Genomic DNA, 22103 nt, shown 5'->3' on the forward strand with positions numbered 1-22103 from the left:
CAAGACAGTCTCTTCCATAAATGGTGCTGGGAAAAATGGACAGATACATGCAAAAACATGAAACTAGACCACCAACTTCCACCATACACAAAAATAAACTTAAAATGGATAAAGGACTTAAATGTATGACGGGAAACCATAAAAATACTAGAGGAATCCAAAGGCAACAAAATCTCAGACTTATGCCGAAGCAATTTCTTCACCAATACATCTCCTAGGGCATTGGAAACTAAAGAGAAAATAAACAAATGGGACTACATCAAAATAAAAAGCTTCTGCACAGCAAAAGAAACCATCAACAAAACAATAAAAAAGCCCACTGCATGGGAGAACATATTTGCCAATGTTATCACTGATAAGGGTTTAATCTCCAACATTTATAGGGAACTCATACAACTTAACAAAAAGAAGATAAACAATCCAATCAAAAATTGGGCAAAGGACCTAAATAGACACTTTTCATAAGAGGACATTCAGAAAGTCAAGAGACATATGAAAACATGCTCAAAGTCACTAATCATCTGAGAAATGCAAATCAAAACAACAATGAGGTACCATCTCACACCTGTCAGAATGGCTATCATCAACAAATCAAAAAACGACAAGTGCTGGAGAGGATGCAGAGCAAAAGGAACACTTGTGCACTGCTGGTGGGAATGCAGACTGGTGCAGCCACTATGGAAGACAGTATGGAGTTTCCTTAAAAAACTGAAAATGGAACTCCCATTTGACCCATTGATCCCGCTGCTAGGAATATATCCCAAGAAACCAGAAACACCAATCAGAAAGAGTATATACATCCTTATGTTCATAACAGCACAATTTACCATAGCTAAGATTTGGAAACAGCCTAAGTGCCCATCAATGGATGAATGGATTAGAAAACTGTGGTACACAATGGAATACTATGCTGCTGTAAAAAAAGAAGGAATTCTTACCATTTGCAACAGCATGGATAGAACTAGAGAGCATTATGCTAAGTGAAATAAGCCAGTCAGTGAAAGAAAAATACCACATGATCTCACTCATTTATGGATAATAAAGAGTATTATAAACTGATGAACAAAAATAAATACAGAGGCATTAAACAGACTGTCAAACTACAGCAGGAAGGGGTGAGTTGGTGGGGAGTAAGAAATCAACCAAAGGACTTGTATGCATGCATATAAGCATAACCAATGGACACAAGACACTGGGGGGTAAGGGAGGCTGGGGGAAGGTCAAGGGAAACAAAAGGAGACAAATGTACTACTGTTTGTAATATTTTAAGCAATAAATAAAATAAACTAAAAAAAGAAAAAGAAGCATCAATTATAAAAAAAATAAAAATAAATTAAAAGCTTCTGCACTGCAAAAGAAACCATCAACAAAACAACAAGAGAACCCACTGCACGGGAGAACATATTTGCCAATGATATCTCCTATAAGAGTTTAATCTTCAACATTTAAAGGGAACTCATGCAACTTAACAAAAAGAAGACAAACAACCCAATCAAAAAATGGGCAACTGATCTAAATAGATACTTTTCAAAAGAAGACATAAGGCCAAGTGACAAATGAAAACATGCTCAAAGTGACTAATCATCTGAAAGATGCAAATCAAAATGACAATGAGGTACCATCTCTCACCTGTCAGAATGGCTATCATCAACAAATCAACAAATGACAATGTGGGCGAGGATGTGGAGCAAAAGGAACACTGGTGCACTGCTGGTGGGAATGCAGACTGGTGCAGCCATTGTGGAGAACAGTATGGAATTTCTTCAAAAAACTAAAAATGGAACTTCCATTTGACCCAGTGATCCCACTTCTAGGAATATATCCCAAGAAACCAAAAACAACAATCAGAAAGGATATATGCACCCCTATGTTCATAGCAGCACAATTTACCATAGCTAAGATTTGGAATCAGCCTAACGGCCCATCAGCAGAGGAGTGGATTAAAAAACGTTGGCACATCTATGCAATGGAATACTATGCCGCATTAAAAAGGAAGGAACTCCTACCATTTGCAAGAGCATGGATGGAGCTGGAGAGTATTATGCTAAGTGAAATAAGTCAGTCAGAGAAAGATAAATATCACATGATCTCACTCATTTGTGGACTATACTGAACAACATAAACCGATGAACAAAAACAGATCTAGAGACAGAGAAGCATCGATCAGATGCTCAAACCTCAGAGGGAAGGTAGGGGAGGGTGGGACTAAGGGGGAGAGATCAACCAAAGGACTTGTATGCATGCATATAAGCATAACGAATGGACACAGACAACAGGAGGTGAGGGTGGGGGCAAGACTGGGGGGATGAGGGGACAATGGGGGGATAAAGACACATTTGTAATACCTTAATCAATAAAAAAATTTTTTTAATTAGATAATCATATCAGTTGATGCATAAAAAGCATTTGACAAAATCCAACATTCTTTCCTGATAAAAACTCTCAGCAAAGTGAGAATATAGGGACCATAACTCACATTAATAAAAGCCTTAATATAGATCAATGGAATAGAATAGAGAGCCCAGAAATCGGCCCGAACCTATATGCTCAAGTAATATTTGACAAAGGAGGCAAGAACATACAATGGAGCCAAGATAGTCTCTTCAATAAATGGTGTTGGGAAAATTGGACAGATATATGCAAGAAAATGAAACTAGACCACCAACTTACACCATACACAAAAATAAACTCAAAATGGATAAAGGACTTAAATGTACGACAGGAAACCATAACAATTCTAGAAGAATCCAAAGGCAACAAAATCTCAGACATATGCCGAAGCAATTTCTTCACTGATACAGCTCCTAGGGCACTTGAAACTAAAGAGAAAATGAACAAATGGGACTACATCAAAATAAAAAGCTTCTGCACAGCAAAAGAAACCATCAACAAAACAACGAGAAAACCCACTGTGTGGGAAAACATATTTGCCAATGTCCTATCTGATAAGGGCCTAATCTCCAAAATTTATAGGGAACTCATACAACTTAACAAAAGGAAGATAAACAATCCAATCAAAAAATGGGCAAATGACCTAAATAGACACCTTTCAAAAGAGGACATTCAGAAAGCCAAGAGACATATGAAAACATGCTCAAAGTCACTAATCATCCGAGAGATGCAAATCAAAACAACAATGAGGTACCATCTCACACCTGTCAGAATGGCTATCATCAACAAATCAACAAACGACAAGTGCTGGAGTGGATGTGGAGAAAAAGGAACACTTGTGCACTGCTGGTGGGAATGCAGACTGGTGCAGCCACTATGGAAGACAGTATGGAGTTTCCTTAAAAAACTGAAAATGGAACTCCCATTTGACCCTGTGATCCCACTTCTAGGAATATATCCCAAGAAACCAGAAACACCAGTCAGAAAGGATATATGCACCCCTATGTTCATAGCAGCACAATTCACCATAGCTAAGATCTGGAAACAGCCTAAGTGCCCATCAGTAGATGAATGGATTAGAAAACTGTGGTACATCTACACGATGGAATACTATGCTGCTCTAAAAAGGAAGGAACTCTTACCATTTGCAACGTCATGGATGGAACTGGAGAGCATTATGCTAAGTGAAATAAGCCAGTCAATGAAGGAAAAATACCACATGATCTCACTCATTCATGGATAATAGAGACCATTATAAAACTTTTGAACAATAATAGATACAGAGGCAGAGCTGCCTGAAACAGATTGTCAAACTGCAGCAGGAAGGCCGGGGAGGGTTGGGGGGCAGGAGGTAGGGGGGGTAAGAGATCAACTAAAGGACTTGTATGCATGCATATAAGCATAACCAGTGGACATAAGACATTGGGGGATAGGGGAGGCTAGGGGACTGTCTAGGGCGGGGGGATAAAATGGACACATATGTAATACCCTTTGTAATACTTTAAGCAATAAATAAAAAATAAAAAAAAAGAAAACCAAAAAAAAAAAAAGCCTTATATGACAAACTAATATAAGCCAACATCATACTCAATGGGCAAAAACTCATTTCCCCTAGAACAGGAATAAGACAGGGATGCCCACTTTCACCACTCATGTTCAGCATAGCATTTAAAGTGCTAGCCATAGTGATCAGAGAAGAAGAAAAAATAAAAAGGTATCCAAATTGGAAAAGAAGAAGTAAAACAGTCATTATTCGCTAATGACATGATACTGTACATAGAAAACTCTAAAGACTCCATCAAAAAATTACTAGACTTAATAAATGAATTCGGCAATGTAGCAGGATACAAAATTAACACCCAGAAATCTATGGCCTTTTTATATATCAATAATGAACTCACAGAAAGAGAAACAAAAAATAAAAATCCCAGTTACCATTGCAACAACAACAAAAACTAAGATACCTAGAAACCAAGTTAACTAAGGAGGTAAAAAACTGTGCTCAAAAAACTACAGGACATAGGGAAAAAAAGAGATAGAGAAAGACATAAACAAATAGAAGAATATACCATGTTCATGGATTGGTAGAATCAACATCATTAAAATGTCCATACTACCCAAAGCAATCTATAAATTCAACGCATTTCCATAAAAATACCAATGACATATTTCACAGAATGAGAACGAACTCGCTAAAAATTCATCTGGAATAAATAAAGACCCCGAATAGCTGCAGTGATCGGAGAAAGAAGAACAAAGTAGATGGGATCTCAATACCAGATATCAATCTGTATTACAAAGCCACTGTTCTCAAAACTGTCTGGTACTGGCACAAGAACAGACATATAGACCAATGGAATAGAACAGTGAATCCAGAAATCGACCCAAGCCATTATGCTCAATTAATATTTGACAAAGGAGGCAAGAACATTCAATGAAGTCAAGACAGTCTCTTCAGTAAATGGTGTTGGGAAAATTGGACAGATACATGCAAATAAAAAAAATTAAAAAAAAAGGAAACTAGACCACCAACTTATACCATACAAAAAAATAAACTCAAAATCAATAAAGGACTTAAACATAAGAAAGGAAACCATGAAAATCTTAGAAGAATCTATAGACAGCAAAATATCCACATATGTCATAGCAATATCTTTACCGATATAGCTGCTAAGACAATGGAAACAAAGGAGAAAATAAACAAATGGGACTACATAAAATAAAAAATAAAAGCATCTGCACAGCAAAAGAAGCCATCCACAAAACAGCAAGAGAACCCACTGCATGGGAGAACATATTTGCCAATGTTATATCCTATAAGGGTTTAATCTCCAAAATTTATAGGGAACTTACACAACTTAACAAAAGGAAGATAAACAATCTAATAAAAAAATGGGCAAAGAAGCCTAAATAGACACTTTTCAAAAGTGGACATACAAAAGGCCAAGGGACATATGAAAAATATGCTCAAAGTCACTAATCATCTGAGAGACGCAAATCAAAATGACAATGAGGTTACCATCTCACACCTGTCAGAATGGCTATCATCAACAAATCAACAAATGACAAGTGCTGGCGAGGACGCGGAGAAAAAGCAACCCTTGTGCACTGCTGGTAGGAATGCAGACTGGTGTAGCCACTGTGGAAAACAGTATGGAGTTACCTTAAAAAATTAAAAATGGAACTCCCATTTGACTCAGTAGTCAATCTCACTCCTAGGAATATATCCCAAGAAATCAGAAACACCAATCAGAAAGGATATATGCATCCCTGTGTTCATAGCAGCACAATATACAATAGCTAAGATTTGGAAACAGCCTAAGTGCCCATCAGCAGATGAGTGAATTAAAAAATGGTGGTACATCTACACAATGGAATACTATGTTGCTGTAAAAAAAAAAAAAAAAGAAAGAAAGAAAGATCTCTTATCATTTGCAACAGCATGGATGGACATTGAGAGCATTATGCTAAGCTAAATAAGCCAGTTGGAGAAAGAAAAATATCACATGATCTCACTCATGTGTGGAATATGATGAACAACATAAACTGATTAACAAAAATAAATCCCGAGACATAGAAGCATTGAACAGATTGTCCAACCTCAGAGGGAAGTCAGGGGAGTGGGATGGGTAAGAGAACACCAAAGGACTTGTATGCATGCATGTAAGCATAACCAATGGACACAGACAGTAGGGGAGTGAGGCCATGTCTTAGGGGATGGGAGTGGCTGGGGGGAGCTCAATAAGGAGGGAGCTACATACATAATACTTTCAACAGTAAAGAATTTAAATTTTAAAAAAATTTAAATTTAAAAAAAGTTGACTAAAAATTTGAACAGACACATCTCAAAAAAAGGATATATAAATGAACAATAAGCACATAGAAATAGTTTCATCATCTTTTTTCATCAGGAAAATGCAAAATTAAAGCTATGGACACTACATAATCACTAGAATGACTATATTATTAATACAACTTAAAATTCAAATGTTGCTAATTATATGGAGCAGCTGCACCTTTCATATTGTTGATAAGAATGCAAAATGGTATAGTCAGTTTGAAGAACTGTTTGGCATTTTCTTAATAAACATCCACTTGCCATATGACCTAGCAATCAAATCCCAGATACAACACACCAAGATACATGAAAACATATGTTCACACAAAGACAGTAACTCAAATGCCTATCAAAAAGTAAATGGGTTATCAATTGATGCGGAAAAAGCATTTGACAAAATCCAACACCCTTTCTTGATAAAAACTCTCAGCAAGATAGGAATTGAGGGATCATACCTCAACACAATAAAAGCCATATATGACAAACCCACAGCCAACATCATAATCAATGGGCAAAAACTAAAACCATTCCCCCTAAAAACAGGAACAAGACAGGGATGCCCCCTCTCACCACTCCTGTTCAACATAGTACTGGAAGTACTAGCCATTGCGATCAGACATGAAGAAGAAATAAAAGGCATCCAGATTGGAAAAGAAGAAGTAAAATTGTCCTTATTTGCAGATGACATGATACTGTACATACAGAACCCTAAAGACTCCATCAAAAAATTATTAGACTTAATAAATGAATTCGGCAATGTAGCAGGATACAAAATTAATGCTAAGAAATCCATGGCATTTCTTTACACCAATAGTGAACTTACAGAAAGTGAAACTACAGAAGCAATCCCATTTACCATTGCACCAAAAAAATTAAAATACCTAGGAATAAACTTAACTAAGGAGGTAAAAGACTTATATGCTGAAAACTACAGGACACTGAAAAAAGAGATAGAGGAAGACATCAACAGATGGAAGAATATACCGTGTTCATGGATTGGTAGAATCAACATCATCAAAATGTCCATACTACCCAAAGCAATTTATAGATTCAATGCAATCCCCATTAAATTACCAACAGCATATTTCACAGATCTAGAACGAACGTTCCAAAAATTCATCTGGAATAAAAAAAGACCCCGAATAGCTGCAGCAATCCTGAGAAAGAACAAAGTAGGTGGGATCTCAATACCAGATATCAAACTGTATTACAAAGCCACTGTTCTTAAAACAGCTTGGTACTGGCACAAGAACAGACATATAGATCAATGGAATAGAATAGAGACCCCAGAAATCAACCCAAACCACTATGCCCAATTAATATTCGACAAAGGATGCAAGAGCATACAATGGAGTCAAGACAGTCTTTTCAATAAATGGTGTTGGGAAAATTGGACAGATACATGCAAAAGGATGAAACTAGATCACCAACTCACACCATACACAAAAATAAACTCAAAATGGATAAAAGACTTAAACGTAAGACGGGAAACCATAAAAATACTAGAGGAATCCACAGGCAGCGAAATCGCAAACATATGCCGAAGAAATTTCTTCTCTGATAATGCTCCTAGGGCAATGGAAACTAAAGAGAAAATAAACAAATGGGACTACATCAAAATAAAAAGCTTTTGCACAGCAAAGGAAACCATCAACAAAACAACAAGAAGACCCACTACATGGGAGAACATATTTGCCAATGATACCACCGATAAGGGTTTAATTTCCAACATTTACAGGGATCTCATGAAACTTAACAAAAGGAAGATAAACAATCCAATAAAAAAATGGGCAACGGACCTAGATAGACACTTTTCGAAAGAGGACATACAGAAGGCCGAAAGACATATGAAAACCTACTCAAAGTCACTAATTATACAAGAGATGCAAATCAAAACAACAATGCGTTATCATCTCACACCTGTCAGAATGGCTATCATCAACAAATCAACAAACAACAAGTGTTGTAGAGGATGTGGAGAAAAAGGAACCCTTCTGCACTGCTGGTGGGAATGCAGACTGGTGCAGCCACTGTGGAGAACAGTATGGAGCTACCTCAGAAGACTAAAAATGGAACTCCCATTTGACCCAGTGATCCCACTACTAGGAATATATCCCAAGAAACCAGAAACGCCAATCAGAAAGGATATATGCACCCCTATGTTCATAGCAGCACAATTCAACATAGCTAAGATTTGGAAACAGCCTAAGTGCCCATCAGCAGATGAGTGGATTAGAAAACTGTGGTACATATACACAATGGAATACTATGCTGTGGTAAAAAAAAAAAAGGAACTCTTGCCTTTTGCAACAGCATGGATGGAACTGGAGAGCATTATGCTAAGTGAAATAAGCCAGTCAGAGAAGGATAAATACCACATGATCTCACTCATTTGTGGATTATAGAGAACAACATAGACTGATGAAAAGGGACAGACCCAAAGACTGAGAAACAGCAATCAGGCTATCAATCCCCAGAAGGAAAGTAGGGGAGGGCGGGGGTAAGGGGAAGAGATCAACCGAAGGACTTGTATACATGTATATAAGCCAAACCAATGGACATGGACAACAGGGGGATGGGAGCATGAGTTTGTGTGTGGGGGGGAGGTTGGGGGTTAATGGGGGGGATGAGGACACATTTGTAATACCTTAACTAATAATAAAAAAAAAAGAAAGAAAGAAAGAAAGAAAGAAAGTAAATGGGTAAACAGATTGTGGTATATCCTTACATAAAAGGATCAAACTAGCCTTAGCTACTGTGGCTCAATTGGTTAGGCATTGTCCAGTACACCAGGGGTTGCTGGTTCAATTCTTGATAGGGGGTGTGCAGGATGCAGCCGATGTTTCTCTCACTCTCCCCCCCCCCCCCCCGCAAAAAAAAAAAGAAAATCAATAAAAATCTTTAAAGAAAGGAACAAACTATTGATACATGCTATGGCATAGATGAATCTTATAACATGTTACTGAGTGAAAAAAGCCAGACACAAAGAGTACTTATTTAAAATTACAGGTGTATGAAGGAAGTTTGAGACTATTTAACTGCAAAAGAGATTGCAGGAAAACTTTTTGGGTGACAGAAATACTCTACATTTTGATTGTGATGTTAGCTAAACAGGTATATACAATTTGTCAAAATTCCTTCAATGGTATACTTAAAACTGGTGCATTTTAATGGTTTCAAATTATACTTCTATAAAGTTGATGTAAAAAAAAGAGGGGGTGGGGACCACCTAAAACAGGGCCTGGAATTATGATCTGAGATTGAGGGAGCACACTCTGGAACCACATTACTTGAGTCCAAAGCCTGATGATATAGGATTCTGGAGAGGTGACACTTTGTGCTTTAGTTCTTTTATATGTAAAATAAAGGTGTTCTAATATTTTTGTTAAGATTGAGTAAGTTGATGTTGATTATAACAATGACAGAGTGTTCAGTAAGTATTAGCTCTAATGATTATTATAGATTATATTAGTATCACTGTTAAATTATTCTGCTTTATCTCTGATGAGGGAATTACCTCACACACCCTTATGACCTAAGTATAAGTTCCTCATGTTACAGTCATATGGGTTCCTAGTAAGTCCTGGTCTTTCATATATTTTGGTATTCAGGTAGGAAGCTATGTTGGAATGACTGGGGACAGCAGATAGAGCAAGAAAATAAAGCATAGTTGTCTCAAAGGGTGGAGTGAGCCTTCAGTTTTAAGCTTTTCCTAAAGTGGAAAGTTTTAGTTCAGCATCCGAGAACATTGCTCTGCACACTGATAGACCAGACATCACCATGGAGTGTTCCAATGGGAACCATTCTCATAACAACATTGTACACACCTCATTTGACTTGGTCCAGCACTTGCTTCTGAAGGAGGCTATAGTCACCGAGATGCTGAGCTCTGCTATGCTGAGGATCAGTAAGACCGACAAAATTCCCTGCAAAAAAATGAGGGTGAGTAAATGCATTTGGGATGAAAGCTATTCCATTTTAAAGATCTAAGCCAAGGACCACTTACACTGTATGACCAGGTAAAGCAAAACCCATATTTTATACGTGTCTGTAGCCATCAGTGATTGAACAGTTTTCATCTTGTATCTTCCTAATAAGGAGGGGGAACTAACTCCAATGCATATAGAGGCCAGGCAACCATTTAAAAGAGTGAAATAGGAGGGGAGATGGTAGAGAGTAAAGGTATTTCTAGGATTCATACATTACTCAGTTCCAGGCAATAGTTACCATGTGGGAATATGGGTTCCATGATGCCTTGCCATTTTTCTTTCCCAGGGAAGCTGGATATACATATTTTTATGTGAAATTTTGCAGTTATTTATTTACTTGTGTAAATCAACTAGAACATATCTTCAATCTGAATATAGTCTGACGATTGCTATTTTGCACACTCTGCTTCAAGAAGCAGCATGGAATACCATGGTTTTCAAAAAGCTTAGACACTGGAAACAGAAACAGTAGGGTGCAGTTGGGTCCAAGGTTACACTTAACCTTGGAAGGTGACTGAGTCTATATGAATCTTGATTTTTCTTCAACATATTCAAAAGCTTGGATATAACCCATTTGTTGATAAACCAATAGGTGTGAAGTACCTACTGTGAATTTACTGGCTTCAGCTGTTGAATGAGATACCTGGTTTTGGTTTTTCTGGAACTTTGTCATAGTAATGAAAGCAGACAGTAAAAAATAATTAGGTAATTATTTACTTAACTAAATTGTGTTATGTGCTATGAAAAAGTATTGGGAGCTGTGCACAGTTATCACAGGAGATCTGACCAGGTTTGCACTGAGGGTAGAGATGCAATCAGGAAGGACCTCCTTTAAAAAGTGATGTTTATACTGAAATTAAAGAATGAGGAGTTCATTGAGTAGGTGGAAAAGGGGAGGCACTGGGCTGGGAAACATTTGAAGCAAGAAAAAGCTGATCTTATGGTCCTGGGGCAGTGAGTACTTGACACAATAAGGAATTTCAGAAAGTGGCAAGAGAATAGAGTAAGAAAGATAAAGGCCTGAAATAATGTCAAGAAAGTAGGCAGGATAGGTTCTACAGGGTCCTACAAACCTTTTAAGATTGGGATCTTAATTCTATGTTTACCAGAAGCCATTGACTTATGTCCTCAGATTTGCCTTTCAAAGTGATGACTGGCTTCAGTGTAGACAATAGATGGTCTTTGCAACAGAGGTCAGTCCAAAAGTTGTCTATAGTCCACTGTTCTGGCATTTTTAGTTTATGATGTGAGGGTTACAGCAAGGAATAGTGAAGTTATACAAGGGAGGTCTTGGAAGAAATCCTCCATGGTTCTATATACAGAGATTAATCCTGCAATGCCAGACCACGTGGGCAAGTAGGCAGCAGAGTTTCATTTACATGGGGACTTAACCCTTCCAGTATACATTTCTTCCTGGTTTATACTAAAGTAATGTATAGTAGTGGCATTCTGTTCACTAGGAAAAGGGTATGAATTATAATGCCAAATAATATTGTTGGCCTAATTAGGACCAGGTTTTGTCCCTTGCTTTCCTTAATAACCTTTTATAAGTTTAAGTCTGGAATTTATCTCAGAACATATGGGAACACCCTGAGACTCACTTTAATGAGTGATTATGAGGATTAAATAAGATCTCACATTGAATAACTGATAGCTCTTTTTCCTTTCCTTCTTCATTGGGGGAGACAGTTTCTCATGATTTCACTTCACTTCCACCCAAATGGGTCAAATCTCATTAACAATATAAGATCAAAGCCATTAAGATGGGCTTAAATAAAATAAAACCCCAGGATTTGCTTGGGGAAGTAGAAGGAAATGCCTTTTGGAATTATTGACATGCATAAAAATAATCCCATTGGATGCCTTTTAGATAAATATGTAAAAGTATACCTACAGTTCTATTTCCTAGTAAAGATACCTCTCATCTGCTTTAATGAATAACATTGCTACATTTATATAAAATTATTTCTAAAATTATTAACATGCTTTACTAAGTGAATTAAACACCTTCTCCTACTGCATTTTGGTTTTAGTACTGAGTAAACATTTTAGATCATTCTGTTCCTTATTAATGCTGAAAAGATAAATTTTAATCCAATCCATGTCAACCTTAATGGTAATAGCTAGAACCTATTGACTACACTGTACCAGCTAGTATTATAATTTAAGTAACCCTCTCAACAACCCGATGAGGTAGGCATTCTTATGGTCTTCATTTTCCACATGAGGAAAACTGAAGCTCAGAGAAGACAAAATGTTAGGCCAAGGTCACAAGCTTATAAGTGACAAAACCAGGATTTCAAATCCAAACACTGTGGCTGTTAAATCACAATATGGTTCTCAGCATTCAGTTCAAATGTAGATACATCATCAATTATTGAAATAAAAATTAGTGAATTGATGCATGACTATAGCTCAGATAAGATTATACAGATTCATTGTAGAGAATGAAACCACTTACATTGTAAAGGACTCTACCTATAACACATATTCCTTCGAGGGAAGGCATCTTGCAGTAATGGTGCTGATATTGAAAGCTGATAATGGTGAAAGTGATCCCAGCCACCGCAGCCAAAATACTGATCACATTCATGGCCATGACGCTTTGCCCCTGGAAAAGTTTTTTAAAATAAGTAAATAATTTAAAAATCAAACCAAAACAAAAATACCTTGTAAGAAATTCTTAATGCATTTATCTTTCTAGATACCCCTCCAGGATGAACTGCTCCATCAGGTCAGTCTGCTCAAAAGGCTTGATTAACTTAAATCCTGATTCATCAAAGACAGAAGACAATCTGATTTAATATAAGCCAGGAAGCCAAGAAAGAGAAGGGTGGAGTAAGGATGCACTATGATTAATACTTAAGGAAATGTTTATTTCATTCAGATGCAACACCTTTCACAATAGATAAGCAAAATAGTGTGTAGAAATTATCTTGGCATTATAATTGGACCTGATTCTCAGTCTAGTCAACTAGGACCTCATACAAGGGAATTAATCTCTTGGAATCTCCATTTGTATCCTTAAAAATGAGAGTGATGACATCTAATTTTAGTATGCATTTATTGACCTATTTTAATAAATACTTAGCGTGTACCAGCTATATGTCAGACACTGACTTGGGCCCCTGGGAAGGTGAAGGTGGGAGAGGAGCCACAAATTGTTTCCATTTTTCATGTCATTGCACAAGGAAACTAATTACTAAACTTTTATAATACACCAAAAAAATATATTTTTGCCAATCTGACAAAATAATAGGTATAATTTTGATTCACCTATTAGATGGATATTGTTGTGTTGGCTACTGTCATTTTTTTATTTGACAATCTAAGGGGAAAGAGGTCAGTGCCCATGACTAACTAGTCAGGTATTGCATGTTTTAAACTTTTTTTGTGGCACACCAGTTGAAAATCATTGAGTCAGAGGAACATAGGACGGTTTCTAATAAGCAATTCCTTCAGTTGAGTTGACCAGAGAATAAGGAACCAGTAGAAAGATGTAGAGTTAATGGCGACACTGACAAACAGGAATTACCTGAACTGCAAATTTGATGTATAAAGATTTTCCTGAGAGACCCTAGATTCCTAAAGGCTTTATACACAAAGATGAGATAAAGCAAGTAGATAATTTTAAATTATAAAGAAGTCACACAAAAAATGACTTACCATATGTTTTTTATCCCAGTTGAGTCCTGTGAAATATCCTGTAGTAATAAACTTTTAAAAAGAAAGGAGACCAAAGTTAACAGGTGATAAATTTCACCACCTCAACATAGTTTACTCTGGAGATTACATTTTAATCTATTTGTCTGTGATTCTCCCAAACCTCCCAGTCTTCCCACCTGAGCATCAGAAGAGGAGATGTAAGAGATGCTCAGTACTACCCAAAGACTCTTTGCTAGGATCAGCTGGAAGAAGCAGGCCCCTCTTTAAGTTCTAAGGTATTCCTCTCAGATGTTTGGCCCAGCTGGGCTCCAAAACAAAAGATAATTCTGGGGTCTGGGTCTGAAAAGGAGAAAGGTGAACTGTGTCTGCTCTGAGCAGATGGCAGACAACTTTCTCAGGCTGGAACTCTCTAAGCAAAGGCTGATATGGGGGCCAGAATCTAGTATAATGATCTCAGCCATTTTGGGGTCGGGGGAGAATTGAGGAAAGATTTTATTGTAACGCACACAATAAGCAACTGGTACAAAAAAGGCCATTTCTGGTAATTCTGTTGATAATTTCTTTCCATGATTTCTCCCATTAAAGTACAGTTTTCAAAGCAACCACCATGACAAAGAAAGCATCGAATTAGTCTATTTTCTTCTGTTGCAAGAATGCCGAATACTTACTGTCCTATCTATAGTTGTATCAGCAGTGTAATGAACACAGTGTATACTAACTATTCTCTGAACTCCAAGAACTGTTGAAGTCTCTGCTGATCTTCTGCAGATGCTTGAACAACATTCAGATGTTGACAAATGTAGTAGTTATTCGATAGACAACAGTTTTTAGTGATGCTGTAAATACAAATCTTAATTTTTATAAGCAGCATCCACAGGGTTCCTGAAATCCAAGGTGGAATTTAGGAATCATGAAGAAGCTTGGAGTACTTGTCAACTACCCCTTGCAGCATCAACAATAATTACTGGTAGTGTGAACTGGACAATACCAAATCTATCTTCTGTAAATGCTGCTGCCACTGAGACAGACCTTCTAATGAGCACCCAAATATCTGGGGGGGAAACCCAGCCTGAATGGAGGCCTCTGGATGCATACTGAAAAAATACATTATCAGCACCCATTTTGACAAGAAATTCTTAATCTGTTCACATTTATTCTAAATCTATAATAAATCACACTGGGCTGTCTAGAAAATTCATTCATTTGCTGATCAGAAGCAGAAGTCCATAATCTTGGCCCTTTTCTTATTAGCTGAGAACACTGAGGTGACCCATAGCAGGCGTTTACATTAAAAGTTCCAGCCATCCAACTCATTACACTAGAGCCAAATGGGGACCCAAAGGGACTTGCAACATCGGTGTAGGTAATTTTGAGAAAAGCAGTGATGTCTTTACTAATGGTAGCAATGAAGGTCGAGGCATATGACTAAATTTTGGGGTCTGAAAAGTAGTTTCTTCTGGAGAATTCAATTTCTTATGTTCCATTGAGTATGAGGAAGGCATTACTCTTCCATTTGTAATAGCAGCTTCTTGGCAGAGAACCAGTTTCTGAGTCATTTCATTTAAAAGATTCAAACACTCTCTTGAAATGGCTGTCTGATTGTGGGGATATCCACCTGGGTGTCTAAGACTAAAACCCTCTTGTCTTCATGAAAGAGGCTATTGACAAAGCAACATTAGGTCCTGCAAGGCCAAGTACTCTATGATGAGGGCCAGATTGCTGTTCAAAATTCCCTATTACTCATTGAACAGACTGTCCAACCTCAGAGGGAAGGCAGGGGAGGGGAAGAGGAGTAAGAGTTCATCCAAAGGACTTGTATGCATGCATATAAGCATAACCAAAGAACACAGACAGTAGAGAGGGTGAGGGCATGTGCTGGGGGTGGGAGCAGTTGGGGAAAGGTCAAAGGGGGAAAAAGGAGACATATTTAATACTTTCAACAATAAATAATTTAAATTTTTTTAAAAAAAAATTTGTTTTAAAAATATGGAGGCATATTACATGATAAGGCACCTAATTCTAAGAGCAATTCACCAGTTCGCTCAGAGAGGGTTTACTTATCAGAACTCTCAGCACCTAGCACACTACTGAAGATATACTTTGTGCTCAGTAAATATCTTTTCAATGAAGAGTGGAGTTTTTAACAAGCAGTCTGCCAGGATTTAAAATTCATGCCTGCAGATCACACAAAGTCACACAGGGAAAATTCCTGTTGTGAAATGGGCAAGTGAGGAGTTGTTCTGTTTGATTTTTCTACAGTGCGATATGTTTAGTTTGAAAATCATATTCAGTGTTATTTATATTTAGAAATGAAAACTCTACTAATTGTCTTTGAAATGCAAATTATTTAAAAGGCATGAAATATTTATGTTCATCTAAAGAGAACAGCGAATGCCCAGCTGGCGTGGTTCAGTGGTTGAGCATAGACCTATGAAACAGGAGGTCACTGTTTGATTCCCGGTCAGGGCACATGCCTGAGTTGCAAGATTGCTCCCCAGTAGGGGCATGCAGGAGGAGGCAGCCAATCAATGATTCTCTCTCATCAATAATGTTTATATCTCTCTCTCCTGCTCCCTTCCTCTCTGAAATCAATAAAAAGATGTTTAAAAAATAAAAATAAAGAGAGCAGGGATTTTAACAAATGAGACTACTATTTTTCATTTCATCCATTTGTTTATTGGATGATTCATTCATTCGTCTACTGTGCATTTAAGCATGAGTTTAAGTCCTGAGAATGTAACGGCAATTGAGACAATATCCTTACCCTCTTAGGAGTGTATGTTCTATTGGGGGAAACTCTAATGAGTCTACCCTTAAATATTGTGGCACAACAACAGGAGCCACGGCTGTGAGGATTGGATGGAAATAGCACTATACTAAGAATTTTATTTATGGCTCTATAATTAACGAGATGAGTGACTCTCATAAAGTTGTCTTTTGGGATAACAAGGGGATTGAACCATAATAATTATCTTAAACTTCTTGTTAAGCTATGGAAGTCTGTGATTCTATGAGTGCTCACTAGATATGTTTAAATTATTAACTTCTCTCAAACTCAATTTCCTTATTTGCAAAGGGGAAAATGAGATATTTACCCATCTAATCCCCTAGATTGGTAGAAAAGAGCTAATGCCTTACTACATACACAAGGGGCATGGAAACCTTTAAATACTGAATACCTGAGAGTAGTTATTGCTATGATGATGATGATAGTGTCTAAATAGAGTCACTTTTACTGTGGAAGGGCCTGGTCTCCTTGGGGACCATGTTCACGGGATTCATTATTCTAGGATTCAAGACAGTCTTTATTATTTTTTTTTATTGCTTAAAGTATTACAAAGGGTATTACATATGTGTCCTTTTTTTTCCCGCCCTTGACAATCCCCTGGCCTCCCCTACCCCCCAGTGGCAAGACAGTCTTTATAATAATTTTTCTAAAGCTCCTGACAGTACTCACAATAAGTGCTCCCCAGAATGTATATCCTGTGCAGAAAACAAGTGGAAATTTTTGGGAGAAAAGGAAGTAATTAACTGCAAATATAGTTCCAAGGCCCATAATGATCAAGGCAAGCAGGATCTGGATAGCCTGTGAAGAGAGAATTGGGTACATGAGGTCACAAGTGCCCAAGTCTTTGGACCTGCTCTCCCAGGTCCCTTGGGCTTCCCTCTAAGCTCCTTAATGCATTCCTCTTTCCATTGGCCAACCATGCTCAGATTTTCAGGGGCCCATTGTCTCTTTCCTCATTACATTTGCCTGGGTCCTTCAAGTTCAGATGGTTTACTCTTGTGCAACACTACTTGCTATATCTCCTGGTGTTACCAATTTATCTTGTATCAGATGAATTTGAGTACATGTCCTCTTCCTGAGGACAGAGACTACAAACTATTCACCCATATATTTTTTTCCCTTCTGTGGCATCTGTATCCTATTATTATCCCCACACCCCACCCAACACACACACATTTCCCACATTCACTGTATGCTTTTGGGATTGTAGCTCAGCCCACTTCTCTAATACTTTATGAAGTTTGCTGATGCAGAGCAGAGAGACTAGGGTAAGGTTGTGTCTCATCTCTTTATGCAGCGGCCTGACAAGAGGGGAGAGTAACCTAGTGGACTTATCAGTCTGCAGGGAGGGGAACTCCATGGTGGTCGTGCAGGGTCAGTGGCTCTTCTCAGGGCAGAGCTGCTCCTTCAGCATTCCAGGCTTTGTTCCCGGGCCACACCTCTGTGTCACTGTGTCTGCCACAAGTAGTGAATTTACTCTTGTCCCTTCAATGTGCATGTATGACTGAAATTGTTTGTATGTGTATGTCCACTTTGTGGATGACTTTGGAGCATTGTGATTTTTAAAGAACTCCCAATGCCTTTAACAGCACGAAGTGGAAGTTTCAGCTCTCTTCCCATGGCTTTTGCTCCAACCTCAGAAGTGCCACCACACCCTGATGTCGCCTCCTCAATAAAATATTTGGAAAAATTACACCGATTTCTTACATCCCCTCTGCTGTGATTCAAAGACAGTACTAACTCTTCATGAAACAGCGTGAGGATTTCCTCAGGGTCGGGGAGTTTATAATTATAGGTAAATATTCTATTTCTCAGCGTTAAATAAGCCCTCAGAAACACGACTAGGACATGAAGCACACTGTGCATGTTTCTAAACAGAATTTCTATTTATCTTGTTTATTTTTAAAAAATCTAGGGAAATCGTATCATTGGCTCTTCTACTGATGATCTAATTATTTGTACAAGCAAATGACTTACAAGTATTTATGATTAATCAGGAAGGATACATTGTGGCTGAAGGGGGCGAGGGGAGAGCCCACTCCCTTCCTGAAAAGCCTCTCTGGAAATATACATGGAGAAATAACCTCTTTGTTCCCTTCCAGGGAGACCCATGGATGGGAGAGGACTTACCCCCAAGACTCTTGGCTCTCCTTTGAGGAAATCCAGCAGAGAGCTATGAGGCCAATAGGGAAACGCAGTCAGTATCGTTTCTTTCGGTTGGACAGAGATGGTATGGGCCGATCTTTTGACCTTGAGTGATGGATCCATGATTCAATGGCAAGCTCTATAAAAAGATGGAATGAGTGAACATTGTAACCACCATCATGGTCTTCCCTCAGTCTTACATGGAGTCCCTAGCAACGAGCCCATAGTGATTTCTCCACTCAGTACTAGAACCACAGAATCATAGTCATTAAGTCATAATGTCTTAGAATTCCAGAGCATATCCAGCCCCCTACCTTCCTGGTGAAGAATCCAGTTATCCACAAGACTTACTTTCTCATCAATTTATTTAGAAACAGACAATAAATGTAAAAACAAATTCCAGTATCTATATTCATGAAATATAAAGGAACTAAAATGTATAGAATATTTTACTATGCTCTAAGTGCTGTACAAGGTGCTTGTTTTTAACATGTATTGAAAATATTTTAACAATTCTGCAGTGCTGAAGCTGAGGAACAGGAAGGCTAAGTTGCCTGAGATCACATACCATGGAACAGGGGAAGGAGTCAAACTTTGTTTCTGTCTCCAAAATCTGTGCCATTTCTATTCAACCATGCTTCCACCCCCTTTCAGAAGCAGATTCCCACTTGTAGTTAATGAACTGTCTCCTGTATTGTTTAACCATATTCCTTTGTAGTATAAAAATAAGTCATTAAGAAGGCCCAGTTGCAGTTGCCACTTTAATAGAGCATATTTTAGCTTTCACAAAGACCAGGAAAACTAATTCTACTCAAGGTCTTCCTGGTTCAAAGGATACAAATACAATTAAAATAGTATAAAGTAATATAAAGTGTCTTTTTGGACTATTTCTTTCAACATTAATCCTTTATATTCCTATATTTGCTATTATTTTAATTATTAAATCATAAAGGCAAACAATTTCAAAAAAACTATGCACAAATATTATATTGAGTATTTCCTAGTTTGTGGCAACCACACATAGCAGGTTTCTCAACCTTGGCACTGTGGGCATATAGGTCCTGGTAATTCTTTGTTATGGGGAGTAAGATGCATTGTAAGATGTCTCCAGACATGGCAAAATTTGCTTCCTGGGGGAACAAAATCATTCCAGGTTGAAAACCACTGATGTATAGAAATAATTGCAGAATGTGACCTCTTGTTTTTTTATATATATATATAGACTGCCTCATTGGTTTTTACACCCAAACATCAGAGAAGGTATGTATTCCTCAACCCAACATTTTTCTGCCAATGTTTATTCAGGTAAATTTTAATTTATGTGCCTACAGTGCAACACAACATTTTAAACAAGAAGTGTGAGATAAGTCTGTATTTAAATTTTAAGCAGAACTGACAGACCATCAGAATCATGTGGAGTTTTGAAAAGCCTGCTGTGCAATAAAAGGAAGTGCGCCCCAGATGGTGCTGACTCTAACTGTAGCCACACACTTCACACACAGCAGCTGTTACCAGCATTGTGATTATTTTGGTGAGCAAGTAATTTATAACCTGTTAATTTATTTCTTATATGTAGATAGTTTACTAACTTTTACTTACATTTTAGGGAAGTGGATGAGAGTTTAGGTTGAATAATAGCATATATTTTTTCCCTTTAAAATTATGAAAAAGAACTGTCTTCATGCAGAATTATTGATTTTTAGGAATAACTTACTGATATTAAGCAGGACAAGTTTATAATTTCAAATGCCTTGGTTATTTCAAAATGCATCTCATTTTATCATTTTGGTTGTCAGCCTCTTCCTTTTCCTCCTGCTTCTTTCAAACTTCTTTAAAATGGGTTTCTAATATTTCAGCCTATGGACTCAGACCAGTGGGCAGGAACTAAGCTATTGTATGGGGAAATGAAATGACAGAACCCTTTAGGGGATCTATAAGAGGGTGACATTCTTTAAGTGGAAAATGTATTTCCTCTTGCTTTCAACCTACAAAAGACCTCTCTTCCTTGAGTTTTACAAGTAACACTTAGCCCCTAATATGTGCCAACACTGGCCTAAATAAAATGAGATATTTGCTCCCTTATTAAATCTGTCCTCTTCCTGAGTTGCCATGTCACCTTGCCAACAACCTGGGAAGACAAGTTTTATTATCATACCCATTTTGAAGACATAACTGAGTACCTTAGTTACTGCTGGTAAGTGGTGGGGCTGAAATTTGAACTTGGCTTTTCCTCTTCCATTTTCTTTCTTTTTTTTTTTTTTTTTAAATATATTTTATTGATTTTTTACAGAGAGGAAGGGAGAGAGATAGAGAGTTAGAAACATCGATGAGAGAGAAACATCGATCAGCTGCCTCCTGCACCTCTCCCACTGGGGATATGCCCGCAACCCAGGTACATGCCCTTGACCGGAATCGAACCCGGGACCTTTCAGTCCGCAGGCCGACGCTCTATCCACTGAGCCAAACCGGTTTCGGCTCCTCTTCCATTTTCCATGCACCAATCCAGTGTGTATTTGTTTTCTATTGTCATGTAACTACCACAAATCTAGGTGGCTTAAAACAGCACACATTTATTATCTTGCCACTTTCGTGGATCAGGAGGTGAGGCATGGCTTAGTTGGGTGCCTCTGCTCAGGGCCTCACATGGCTGCAATCAAGGTGCCAGCCAGGCTGTGTTTTCATCTGGAGGCTCGACTGGGGAAAGCCCATTCTTAAGCACATTCAGGTAGCTGACAGAATTTATTTCCTTATGGTTGCATGAGTAAGGACTCTAGGTTTTGTTGGCTGGAGATTAGAGGCTGCTGTCAGATCCTAGAGGGTGCCCTCAGTTCCTTGCTGCCTCACATGGCTGTTTACTTACTTCAGACCAACAAGGAGAATCTTTTACCAAGTTAGGTAAGATTGGAGGAAGGATTGGAGAGTTTGTGGTAAAAATCTGAGTATATGTGGCTTAGTCACTAATTTTGAGTTACCATTTTGGGGAAGCTGCATTTTTTAAAGATTCAGAGTGAGAACTCAAAGTTCTAATGTATAGTATGTTAAAGATTTGCAGTGTCTGCCTGGACTTGGTTGAAACCATTCACTCTTCTTCCCATGAGTTTATTAAACCTTCCTGTGAGGTTCTTGCCTAACAGTTTTCCCAAAGGGAATGTGGTAGTGAGGCAAAGGAAGGAGTCAAAATGACTCCCAAATTTCTGACTTTCGAAACTGAGTGGGTGGTCATTTCATTTGCAAAAGACCAGCAGGCTGGGGTGGTGGAAGGAGTGGAGGAGAGTTAAAAACAAAA

The 22103-nt window shown here is 37.9% G+C and overlaps 1 protein-coding gene and 1 pseudogene across 1 annotated transcript in view; both read right to left on the minus strand.

Annotated features, from left to right (window-relative positions):
- The window catches only part of MS4A14 (membrane spanning 4-domains A14), a 42399-nt gene extending 23459 nt beyond the window's left edge, over positions 1–18940 (minus strand). The window contains exons 1-4 of the mRNA XM_036325744.1: positions 18803–18940; positions 17342–17470; positions 12680–12829; positions 10057–10155 (exon numbers count right to left, since the gene is read on the minus strand). Coding sequence (XP_036181637.1) covers positions 10057–10155; positions 12680–12829; positions 17342–17470; positions 18803–18940 — 516 coding nt within the window. The remainder of the gene's footprint in view (positions 1–10056; positions 10156–12679; positions 12830–17341; positions 17471–18802) is intronic.
- On the minus strand, positions 14603–17040 carry LOC118664088 (annotated as a pseudogene).
- Positions 18941–22103: the final 3163 nt, after the last annotated feature.

This window comes from Myotis myotis, unplaced genomic scaffold (assembly GCF_014108235.1).
Source record: "Myotis myotis isolate mMyoMyo1 unplaced genomic scaffold, mMyoMyo1.p scaffold_m19_p_10, whole genome shotgun sequence".
NCBI lineage: Eukaryota > Metazoa > Chordata > Mammalia > Chiroptera > Vespertilionidae > Myotis > Myotis myotis.